This window comes from Chrysochloris asiatica, unplaced genomic scaffold, assembly GCF_000296735.1.
Source record: "Chrysochloris asiatica unplaced genomic scaffold, ChrAsi1.0 scaffold00025, whole genome shotgun sequence".
In the NCBI taxonomy this organism is placed as follows: domain Eukaryota; kingdom Metazoa; phylum Chordata; class Mammalia; order Afrosoricida; family Chrysochloridae; genus Chrysochloris; species Chrysochloris asiatica.
In genome coordinates this window covers 10,290,911-10,303,175 of record NW_006408543.1, presented here as the reverse complement: position 1 = coordinate 10,303,175, position 12,265 = coordinate 10,290,911, and the positions used below count along the sequence as shown (strand labels likewise).

The 12,265-nt window shown below is 51.3% G+C and overlaps 1 protein-coding gene across 1 annotated transcript in view; it reads right to left on the bottom strand.

Moving 5' to 3' along the window:
* Window positions 1–12,265, bottom strand: part of DYNC1H1 (dynein, cytoplasmic 1, heavy chain 1) — a 66,879-nt gene that overhangs the window by 10,899 nt on the left and 43,715 nt on the right. The window contains exons 42-54 of the mRNA XM_006839531.1: window positions 8,283–8,446; window positions 7,044–7,173; window positions 5,548–5,681; window positions 5,009–5,123; window positions 4,738–4,899; window positions 4,435–4,649; window positions 4,152–4,356; window positions 3,279–3,452; window positions 3,080–3,199; window positions 2,457–2,577; window positions 1,484–1,679; window positions 1,085–1,202; window positions 786–1,001 (exon numbers count right to left, since the gene is read on the bottom strand). Of these exons, the coding sequence (XP_006839594.1) occupies window positions 786–1,001; window positions 1,085–1,202; window positions 1,484–1,679; window positions 2,457–2,577; window positions 3,080–3,199; window positions 3,279–3,452; window positions 4,152–4,356; window positions 4,435–4,649; window positions 4,738–4,899; window positions 5,009–5,123; window positions 5,548–5,681; window positions 7,044–7,173; window positions 8,283–8,446 (2,070 nt within the window). The remainder of the gene's footprint in view (window positions 1–785; window positions 1,002–1,084; window positions 1,203–1,483; window positions 1,680–2,456; window positions 2,578–3,079; window positions 3,200–3,278; window positions 3,453–4,151; window positions 4,357–4,434; window positions 4,650–4,737; window positions 4,900–5,008; window positions 5,124–5,547; window positions 5,682–7,043; window positions 7,174–8,282; window positions 8,447–12,265) is intronic.

Here is a 12,265-nt window from a genome sequence, read left to right as displayed (position 1 = left end):
AGCAGTTTTCCTCATTATGAGTTGTGCCCCATCAGCAAACGAAGGTCCTGAAAGCTTTGTCCCATCCATGTCATTAAGGTCAGCTCTACTTTGAGGAGACAGCTCTTCCGGAGTCATAGTTCAAGTGCCTTCCAACCTGAGGCACTCATCTTTCAGCACTGTATTAGACAATGTTTCACTGCTAATCGTAAGGTTTTTAGGGGCGAATCCCTCAGAAGTGGACTGCCTATTACTCCTTCCTAGTCTTCAAGCTCCATTGAAGCCTGTCCACCATAGGTGCTATCTGAAATCGTGGTGGTGCCACCGTTTGCAACAGGCAAGCTGCCAGAGTACAGCAAACTGACAGACAGGCGTTGGGGGATGGATCGTTCATTAATACCATGTAGCAAATACTTGGTATTTACTTCTTCCCAGAAGAAAAACCACCCCACCCCAATCCAACCCAACCCAACCCACTGCTGCTGAGTGAATTCTGACTCAGAGACCCTGTAGGTCAGCGCAGAACTGTCCCACGGGGTTTCCCAGGCTGAAATCTTTGAACAGGAGCAGACTGTCACATCGTTCTCCCAGAGGAACTGGTAAGGTAAAACTGCGTCTTTCTGGTTCGCAGCCTAGTGCTTAACCCGCTGCAGCACCACGGCTCCTTGAAAACCAATCAGGAACCTAAATAAACACTACGATGCGGATTTGCTGAGGCCAACAGGGTGCACACACATACATGGCCAAATGCGTTACTCTTGGCTCCCACTAGGGAAACCGGTAACCACCTCCTCGGCCAAGCTTACTTTGGCTTCGACGGCGGCCAGGTCAGCCTTGATGGCCTGGGCCTCGGAGATGAGCACAGCGTACTCCTCCTTGTAGCGTGCGATGCTGGCCTCCAGGTCACGGATCATCTGCTCCACCTCGTTGGCCTTCTGCTGGTTGTCCTTGGCATCGTCCTCCAGCTTCTGCAGCTCGTTCCGCAGGGGTTCCACCCGCTTCAGCATGTCCGCGTAGTTGAGCTGCAAGGGCAAGTCGGTGCGTTCACTCCCAGCTGACGAGCCTACAGCTGCGGTTTACGTCTGGGAGCCGGCCACGGCCTTACCTGTGCGATGGCCCATTTCACCATGGGGCCGCAGGCCAGGGAGGCCCGGTTGACAATTTCATAGTTGTAGCTAGGGTTGGACATGTAGTTTTTCTTCATCTTCTCCCGTATGGCGTCGCTGCAAAAGAGGAAATATAACTCTTGGCACGTGTTCAGCCAAAAACAAGACAAGCTGTCATGAAATCAGAATGTAACCGACAAGCCCGAACCGAGACCTCAGTTCCGGCCCAAAGCTGCTGCTCACGACTATCCACTCCTGGGCCACAGGAGGTGGTTGTGACAGCAGGGGCTGCTGAGCCCACCACTGCTGTGGGGTGGGCGCCATCCAGTCAGGCAAGCATTGGCAGGAGCTTCATGGGGACATCTGAGTCCTTCGCGGGGCGGGCCCTGGCTCCCCACCTGATCTCCTCAGCAGAGAAGTTGACGATGGTGGGGATGAAGTTCTCGCGCATGATGATGGAGCGGATCTGCTTCCAGTCTGTCGTGCTCTCCCCTAGCAGCAGGCAGATGGACTCCAGCGCCAGCTTGACCGCGGCAGGAGGGTTGGCCATGGAGCGCACCTCCACCAGGTGCTGCTTCTTGATGGACTTCACAGCTGGTGGACAAAGCAGAGAGGATGCACGGCGAGGAAGGGGCGGATTGGAACAGGAGCGCTGATGCCCATGAACCCAGGACGGGGGCCAGGGAAGCCCAGCGAAGGTAAGACTTTCTGTCTTCTAAGACCCTGAGCAGAGAGGGCAGCCGACAGAGACCTCATGTACACTTAGCTGCCTTTCGAAGGAGGATGCCCGGCCAGTCCTCACTCCCTCTCTCCTCATGATCACACAGGTTTCAGATTGTTCAATTAAAACCTTTCAACCTGTCGTGATTGAGAAGGGACTAAGTGACGACGGGGAACGAACAGTTTTAACAACTGTCCAAGTTTCGGCCTTCCATCAGTCGGATGCCACCTTTTCTAGCCCGGAACGTGACTGGTTAACAGATGCCTCAGCAGGGAGAACACAACAACATTCTGGTCCAAATCTGGCCCTGAAAGGATGTGTACACTTAGGGTGACTGAGTCCACCTCGGGCTGTGATGTGGACACTGTGAAGGGATAACGGGGGCGGGGCACAGGCTGCTCTCAATTCCTCTGCCTGGGAAGGAGGACACCAGGCCACCCACCATGGTTCCTGTTCAGAAGGAACTGCCGATGGCAACACTGTATCTAACGTTTGTCTCCTGGAAAACTCAAGTCAGCAGTTTCAGGGTTATGCCGTCAGCACCGGGTCGACAGCAGACGTGCCCATGGTCCAGCGACCCTCAGGGGACAGGGAAGTGTGATGAGGGCCCCAGAACCGCCTTCCACGTGTCCGAGGGCGGCGTCCCGTACCGTTCTGGGCCTCAATGACAGCAGGCTCCACCTTGTCCAGGTCCTCCTTGACGCTCATCTGTTTGTCTGCAATCACTTCCTGCTGCTTGTGTAGCTGCTCCTGGATCTCCTGGCTCATGACCTAGAAGGGGGCACGGGGCTCACTTAGCTCCGGGGAAAGCACTGGGTCATCTGCTGAGTGAGAGAACCCCTATCCTAACTGTCCACACTGTCAAACACACGCACCCCTTCACTGTTGGTGTTGCTAAGTGCCTTTGAGTCGGTTCTGACTCATAGTGACCCTGATATAGGGTTTCTGAAGAGCAGCTAGTGGGTTTGAACTGCTGACCTTGGGGTCCAGTGTTTATCCCATGGCACCACACCAGGACTCCATCCCGTCTCTAACTCCCCTCACACACAAACCCGTGACCCCCAGTTGATTCTGATGCACAGAGACTCTGCTGGACAGAAAGGCCCCGCCCCCAGAGGTTTTCCAAGGTCTCCACGCTTTTCTCCCGTGGAACAACTGTAGGAAGGTTAGCAGCCCCATGTCTAACCACTGTGGCCATCTGAAACGAAACATCCCCCCTCTCTCACACACCTGCTTCAGACCAGTCAGAGTTCCCAGAGGCGCAGGAGGTTACCTTTTTCTTTTCCGCTTCCTGTTGGTCTTTCACCATCTTTTTCAGCTTGTCATTGGCAGCGGCGTTCTTAACCTCCAGCTCTTGGCTCTTGATCCGCAAGTCACGGCGCAGCTCTTCTACCTGAGGAGCACAGGGCACGTCAGAAAGACAGGAGCCTGGCCTTGCCCAATGCCGCCCGTGGCTGGTGCCCCCCCCGCACCTGGTCTACTGTCTCCTTGATTTTCCGGAGCCCGACATTCAGGTGCATCTGCTGCTCCTCCAGCTCGCTGCGCTTCTCGTTGAACAGGTTGGCGTAGTGGTTGATGAAGTCCAGGTAGTGGCGAGGCGTGATGGCCATGGTCCTGCCGCCGCGCTTGGCCAGCCGAGCATTAGCCTTGTGAGAATCAAGGACGTGAAATCACTCTCCTCTTCAGAGCATTCGTCACCATTTAACCCAGACCTCAGGAGGCTCCACAGCCCCTCACAGCCGCTCCCTTGTGCGCACAGCGGCACTTTATGTGAAGAGACCCAACCAGTGTCAAGTACCAGGAAACATGACAGACTCCCACATCATCTTTCAATACTTGTTCTCAAAGGAAGTGAAAACGAGACCCAGCAAGGGAGGTCTGGGGGGGCACAGAGGTGGGGCCCTGGGAACTGCAGGATACTCGCCAGCGAGCTCAGAGAGGTCTTTAGGGGAGTGTGGTTGACAGGCCAAGTCCAGCTGGACGCCTGATCTCCTGAAGCTTTGCTGGCACCCAGCTGCGCCCACTGTTTACAGTCCATGGCTGCTGCTGACCTGGGACCGCTGACCGATCTGTTCAGCCTTCAAGGACCTCACAGAGGACGCCTACTGGCATTGTTGGGGCTACGCTCTCCCCTTTATCTGGGTGGGGGGGGCAGCGGGAAGCTGGACTTTGGGAAGACCACTTTCTGGAGGCAGGATCAGCACAGGCAGGAAAAGGGTTAGGAGGCACCAGAATGCGCAACCAGATGACGAGATGTCACCTACAGGGTGTTTCCTTGGCCGGCGGTGCACAGAGACCTGCAGCTCAGCGCTGCCTTTCGTGGCTGCCCTAAGAATTGAACGTACCTGGTGCAGCGTCTGGTGGACAAACACACAGCTGTTCACAATAGCTTCCCGGTGTGATGGGGGCTGCGGGAGCTTGTCATACACCACAGGCATGTAATCGGGCACGATGTAGTTCGGTTTCTCCAGGTCCATTTTACTGGTGAACTCTTTGCCGACCTGATAGAGTGCCTCGGTGGACCAGTCACCAAACCAGTTCAGTACACACCTGGAAGAGACACTCCGTCTCAAAACGACTCCCCAGAGAGGGCCGGCCCCCACTCGGAGCTGGGCAAGAATCTGGTACCTGTTGAAAAGCGCCGGCGAAGTGGCTGCCCGGTCCTTGAGGCCCTCGGAGGACGGGTTCATGGTGAACACAACGTGGAGGTTGCGGATGACCTGACTGGTGAACCATTTGTACAGCTCCTCGTGCGAGTCCAGCATCAAGCCCTCCTTCTGAGCCCCCTCTTTGCACTGGGTCATCAGGGTGGCATACTCATCCCCTTCAAAGAGGCCGGGTACCTACAGGAGTGAGCCACCACTGTAACCCACTGGTTCTGGGTGTAGGGTCAGGGAACACGCAGCCTAACGCGGCATGCCACCCAGTTACCTCTCCGTTGGCCAGAAGGGTGTTCATCCGCTCCAAGAACCCTGAGTCCAGCACGTTGGATTCGTCCATAATGAAAGCAACCTTTTCATTTTTACAGCCGGAGCGCCTCAGCACCGTGCGAAGGTCTTCGTCAAAGTCCTCCCCTGTGTATTTCCTGTGGACCTACAGGAGTCGGGGGGCGAGTCAGGCCTTTGCTCCAAGGAGTTGGGGGGTGGTTGGGTGCGTGAGTCAACAATCAGCTGGTGGGTGTGAGGCTACAGAATAGACCCACCTTAATCTGGTACACACTCAGACCGTTCATCCAGGCAACAAAACGCGACAGGGTCGTTTTTCCTGCGCCACTAACACCTATCAGTAGCAAGTGGCCTTGCGGTTGACGGAATATTCTGAAACATTAGCAGAGATGACAAACCCTAAGGGTTTTCAGCCCATTCCACTCTGACACTCATGCCCTACACTTTTCTAGAGCTCTGCCAGGCCTGATGGGGACACAAAGGTCAGGCGGTAAGGTACAGTCTTATCCACCAGAAGCTCGATGGCATCACTGAGACAAGGCAGATACTGGGGTGAGGTTGAAAGGCTGTAATTACTGTCAGTGTATCACGTAGCAAGGGGAGGAGAAGGAGATGTGCTTTGGAAGCGTGGTCAGGGTGGGTGACTTTACAAAAAGGAGGGCCAGGGACGTTGCTTGGTGGGAGGGTGCAGGTGGAGGTGGGAGGCGGCAGCATGTGGCTCCGCCCTGCACATAAACAGAATCATGAGCAGCTGAGGTACATGAGCAGATGAGGGAGACTGAAACACTGAGCTCACCGGTCAATCCTGAGCACGTGGTCTAAGACCTCATTAAACAGAACCAGAGGGACGTCCAGCTCTTCTTCATAGAAGACTTTCAACCTTGCTTTGACATAATCTCGTAACTCTTCTTGGTCTACCGGGATGTAATCCTATAGGAAGAAAACAAACCAAAAAACCCATCTAAACCCTTTAGAGTAAGTCATCTTGGTTATTTCCATACACTGAATGGTTTTAAAAATAAGACACCATTATAGCAAGGCAGAAAAACCATAAAGTAATTAAGAAAAGTTCTACAATTTGTAAAGTCTTTATAAAGAAAACAGAACGTGCGTGAAAGACATTCACAGATGACCCAAATACATGAACAAGCTATACCATCTCCATCTAAACCGAAACAGAGAACCAGCATCATCCTAACCAATACCTCAATGGTGGCTGGTTGTGGTGGTTTTGGTGCTACCTGACAAGTCACTGCTCAATTTCAGTTGGGGGAGGGAGGATCCCACTAAGCAGAGTCAGACTGCAGGCCAGCCTGCTCACAGACTCAGGTTAGTGATGTCCGTGAGAGGGTGGTCCACGCAGAGGCAGCACTGTGACAGAGTGCACTGAGCAATGAGGAATGAGGGACTCTTCTCTCAACAATGTCCACAAGGAGCAACCTGAAAAGTGGCCTTCAGCTCGCTCCACACAGACGCCTTACAGCTGGACAAAGGGTCTCCGTGTAAGCATTAAAATGGCAGGAACATTTGTTCCTCTAAAGACGCTCTCCAGAGAGAATAAAGAGACCAGCCTCCAGAAGTAGCTGCTGGTTCTCAGTGAAAGTTGGTGAGGACAGAGCCTCGTACAGAAAATCCCAGCAACGCTGACCAAGTCGACTGTGTTAGCTCTTGGTTCTTCCTGTGCCTCTGTCTGCCAGGCCCTCCCGGGTTCTGTTCCAGACCAAGGCTTCCAGACCGGGAGCTCCCTGAAGGAAGCTTGGTCCAGTGCAGGTGGCCCATGTGGACGGCACGTGAACTGCACATGGACTCTGACTCATGGCCCCCTCATGCGCTTCAGACTAGAACTGAGGCACAGGGTTGTCAGTGGCTGATTTTCTTCTGCAAGTCCAAGGGTGGACTTGAACCTCCAACGTTTCAGCGCGCAGCCCAGCACTTAACTACTGGAGCCACCCAGAGCCTCCGACTTTAAAAATGTCCGCCTCTCCTTTTCAGAGACAAAGGGAACTCACAATGCTTGTGGGAATGCTGAGTGTTCAGCACGTCGGTACAGGAAACCTGTTCCCACTCATTTCCATGGTGAGGAAAGTGAGCGGGGAGAGGGGAGGAAGGGCTGAGACTTCCTGAAAACCAGCAGAAACACCCCACCCTCTGGGGGAGACCAGCACGTAGCAGGCTGCGCACCCCAGTGCCACCCTAAGATCCCTGCCCAGCATTGGCCACGATGGTTGCCGTCCAGTCCAGTCAGTCTCTCTGCCGAGCCCGTCAGGCCGGAGCCATGTCTGGTCGCATTACCTTTGACAGCCAGTTGCTGTACAGGATGGGCCGGCTCATGGCCTTCTCCTTGTCAATGTTAGGGAAGTGCTTTAGTGCTACCAAGTCAATGTTCTCGTCCGTCCAGCGCCGCTCCTCGTCCTCCACCAGCCTGTGGGAGGAGAGCAGACCCACTGGGTGACCGTGGAGCCCTGAGGTGGTGGGCTACCCCCAGGGCAGGAGCAGCGGGCCTGTATCAGAGTTCCATCGGGATACACGCGGGACCCGGAGACTCTGAGCTCAGGCCCCACAGCAATCTGAGAGGTTGATAGTATGTTGTTGTGAAGTGCCGTCAAGTCGGTTCCGACCCATAGTGACCCTGTATAGGGTTTCTGAGGAAACCAGTGACCTTGCGGTTCAAATGACTTTGCAGTCCAGCGCATTAACCCGCAGCGCCACACCAGGACTCCAATGTTAAGTATGAAAATCACCAAAAAAATGGCATTGGTACTTTTTTCCCTTAAAGTTCCTCGGTTTCAAACAATAGCAATTTAACTGTAGCTTCTATGCTAGTTTACCTTGCTGTGTGCCAACTGTCCTAAGGGCAGGGAGGGCTGGGGACCAGTAAGAACTGCAAAGCTGGCAGGTGAGCCCAGGGCTGCCTTCCCAGGCGTGTGGCCTTCTGAGGAGTGGCTGAGAGGACCCCACACAGCAGAAGTACAGCTGCTGTTGCTGCTCCATGTGAGTCTATCTAAAATGCTATCACCACTGTAACGGGAAACCTGGGAAGCTACAGTGAGGCCCGGTTTTGGTTTTGGTTTTAATTAAGGAAGGGGGAGTTGAGGGCAGCTCGCTACAGCCACTGAGCACTCTGACCCTGAAGAACGGGCAACTAGCTCTAGATAAAACCAGCTTTCATGAAGCAAGAGCAGCCAGGCTGGGGCTGGGAGCGGCTGGCAGGTGTGAGGGGCGAGCACTGTCCTGGCCAGCCGAGCATTTGCTGAACAACAGACAGAGATGAAGAGGAGGGCTGGTCGCGCAGAGCGTGCACGAGACCCTGTCACCCACCAGCAACCGCACAACACACTTGGACAAAGTCATCACCAGTGTGGGCACGGAGGGGTCTCTCCCTATGCCTGGCGGTCACAGACGTGCAGCCCCCGTCACACTGGGGGTGGTCGTGACCAGTTGGAAGGTCAAGCATGGAGCGTGCAGACCCCATCCCGAGTGGCAGACCAGCCACAGGCCGTCACCAAGGACAGAGCCCTTGGCTTCCCTCACCTGTCCTGGAAGAGACGGAGGGCTTCGTGTGCCCAAATCCGAATCAGGCCTTCGACGGGCAGCGTCTCCAGAGGCCGGAGGGCTTCAAAGATGCCCCTCACCCACCTGGTCATCTCCCGGGGTGAGTAGATGTAGTGAGGCTGCGTGTCCTGAGTGAACCGCTCCTGCACGGAAGGGAGAGCGGAAATGATGGGAACAAATGGGTAACAGGTCAGATGCTGGGTACAATTTTTATGTTGAAGACAGAGAAGCCACCATACGAAAACTACGGGTCAGCGTCTCTCATAGATCCAAAATTCCTCAACAAAATACTAGGAAGCAGAAGCCCAGCAGCAGGTTATAAAAGTCAGACACCATGACAAAGTGGACTTACTCTAGGAATGCAGGGATGGTTCTACATTAGAAAGTCAACCCATGAGCTACGCCACATCAATAGACGGAAAGAAACCACAGATTATTACTATAAAAGAAGAAACAGTATTTGATGAAGCTCAACACCCTTTCTTGATGAAAACCCCTACAGAAGATTGGAGTAGAAGGGCTACACCGCGTACGGTTTGCAGTGTATACGAAAAGCCAACATCATACTGAAAAGAGAAAGACAGCTCTTTCCCCTTGAAATCGGAAAGACAAGAGGACTTGTTGACATCAATTCTACTCAATATTGTTATTAGAAGTCCTAGTCCTCACAAGGCAAGAAAAAGAAATAAAAGGTATCCAGATTGGAAAAGAAGCAATTTCTATTTGTGGATGATATAATCCTATATGTAGAAAATCCCAAAGAGTCAACAAAAAACCTTCAAAAGCCAATAGGGGAATTTAGAAAAGTTGTAGGGTGCATGGTCAACGAAGAAAAACCCACTGGGTTTCTGTACACCAGCAGAGGGAAATCTGAAAGGGAAATTAGAGAAACAATTTCTTTCATTGACGGTAGCATCTAAGAGAATAAAGTATCTGGTTATATAACCTAATCAGGGTCATAAAGGACTCACACAATGAAAACATAAAGCAGTGCTAAAAGAGACTTAAGAAGACTTAAAACAACAAAGTAGTAAGATGTCCCACTGTCATGAACCGGAAGACTCAGTACTACTCAAAGGGCTCCACCACAGCCCATCAAAACTCCAACAGCCCCCTTTACAGAAACCCCGGTCAACTCGACATGGAATAGCAAGAGGTCCTGAACAGCTACAACAGTGTTGAAAGAGAAGAACAAAGTCGTCGGGGTCAAACTTTCTGGTTTAAAACCAAACAATGGTAGTAAAGGTGTTGGGGTGCCACTGAATTGGCTCTGACTCACAGTGACCCTCTGTGCAGGGGTACTGAGGCTGTAAATCTTTACGGGAGCAGAAAGCCTCATCTTTCTCCTGCGGAACGGCTGGCAGATTTGAACTGCTGACCTTGCAGTTAACAGCCCAGCTCATCATCCACTATATAACCAGGGGTCCTTAAAGCACACTACGGTTGTTAAGTGCCATCGAGTAGGTTCTGACTTACAGTGATCCTGTGTAGGTTTCCGAGGACCAACTCAACAGTTTGAACCGCTGACCCTGCTGTTCAAACTGACCTTGCAGTCCAGTGCATGAACCCACAGCACACTATGGCTACAGTAATGAAAACAGTCTGGTTCTGGTATAACAGGAGACACGTAGACCAATGGAATAGAACTGAAAGTCCAGAAATAAATCCACACATCTATGGTCAACTTTGGGCAAGGGCACTACGTCCACTCAGTGGGAAAGGAGACTCTTTAACAAATGGTGTTGGAAATCAGCATTTCCACATGCAGGAAAATGAAACATGAAACAAGATCCAGTCACCTCACACTATACACAAAATCAAATTCAAAGTGGATTAAGGGCCTAGATGTGCAAAGTGCAACCATAGACGTCTCAGAACAGGCAGGACAATGCTGTGTCAGGCTTAGATTCCACAAAGGGTTAGCGAGATCATCACAAGAGCTCAAACAGCAAAGACAAAATAAATAAATAGGACCTCATAAAAATGAAAAAACATCTGTTCATCGAAAGGCTTTTATCAAAAAGTAAAAAGGCAAACTATGACTGAGAACATATAAGGGGGCTTCCAAAAGTTTGTGGAAAAATTCCATTCTCTCCTAATTCCATTTTTCCACAAACTCTATGAAGCCCCTTTTGCATCTTTGGAAATGGTATTTTTGACAAGGATATAATAACCAAAATATACATAAAACTGTGACAAGTTAACACCAAAAATACAAATAATCCAATCACAAAATAGACAAAGGGCCTGAATAGACCTTTCACCATCGGGCAATCAAATGGTCACCAAGCACATGAAAAGAAGCCCAACATCATTAGCTGTGGTGTCGTGGAGTCGGTTCCGACCCACAGCGACCCTGTAACAGGGCTTCCGAGGCTGTAAATCTTTATGGGAGCAGAAAGCCTCATTTTTTTCCCACGGAACGGCTGGTAGTTTCGAACTGCTGACCTTGAAGTTCGCAGCCCGATTTGTAACCACTACGCTACCAGAGCTGCTATCATTATCTATAGAAGGATGTTAATCAAAACCACAGTGAGATACCATTTTGCTCCCCCTACAAGGGTATCATGTCTGGTAAAGTGGGGGGCCAGTGAAGAAAAGGAAGATCCCCCAGCAAGATGGACTGACAGAGTGGCAGCAGCAATGCGCTCAAAATTAACAACAACTGTGAGGGGGGCTCAGAACCGGGCAGTGCTTCGTTCTGTGAGTTGGAACCAACTCGATGGCACCTAAAGAAGGACGGCTAAAATGAAACAAACGAACAAAACAATAACAGAAAATATCCAATGTTGATGAAGATGTGGGAAAATGAAAACTGGAATCCTTATTCAGTGCTAGTGGAAATGGAAATGGTATCGTCACTATGGAAGACTGTGGCAGTTAAAAATACTAAAATCAGAAAGAAAATGCGACCCAGTAACTCCACTCCCCAAGGACATGAAGCAGTGACTAATAATAGGTAGGTGAGCACTAACGTTCACTGTAGAAATTCACAACAGGCCCAAGTGGCCAAACCAAACGTCCATCAACAGAAGAGTGGATGAACGGAACATGGACCATGCATCAGATTGCAAAGTTGTTTAAACTGCAAGGCGGACAGTTCAAGCTCACCAGCTGCTCCTTGGAAACCCTCTACAAGGTCACTCTGGGTTGGAATCGACTTGACGGCACTTAACAACAACAACTCACTCGTACTGTAGCATGTATCATGAAATAGGAGCTTGAGGACATTATGAGGAGTGAAATAAGCCAATCACAAAAGGACAAATATTGTCCAATTTCACTTATATACATACATAAGAAAAGGCAAATGCAGAGAACAAAAGTTGATTAGTGGTTACCAGGGGCAGGAGGGCAGATTGTTGTGGTGCTGGTGGTGATACTGAAAATGCTAAATGCAAGGTTCAAACCCACCAGTCGCTCCTCAGGACAAAGATGAAGCTGTCTGCGCCCCTAAAGAGTTACAGGTTCAGGAACTCCTATGGTGGCGCTGCAGTATCAGCACTGGGCTGGTAACTGCAATTGTGGCAGTTCAAACCCACCAACCCCTCCTCAGAAACCCTATACAAGGTTGCTGTGAGTCAGAACTGACTTGATGGCACTTAACTACCACCACCCTCTATAGGGTCACTGTGAGTGGGTTGGGTTTGGGTTTGGGGCAGGAGGGAGGAAGAAAAGAGCAGTTAAGTGGTGATGGGAAAAATTGCATTGATTAAGGGTAGGGTTACAGTCAGTCATTAGAAATGCTGTCAAGAAGTTATATACCTGTAAAAAGAATTGGCAAAAACCGTGTGCTCCACAGGAGAGCTTGGGTGTTAGGGAGGGGGGCAATATACAGGGAGGGAGAGGGAAGTGGAGAAATGGGGCAGATGGGAGAACAATTGGGCATGTTCGAAAGGGCTAAATGGGACAGAGATAAAGGATGATATATGCACAGCCTTGGAACGGCAGAGCTCTGAGAT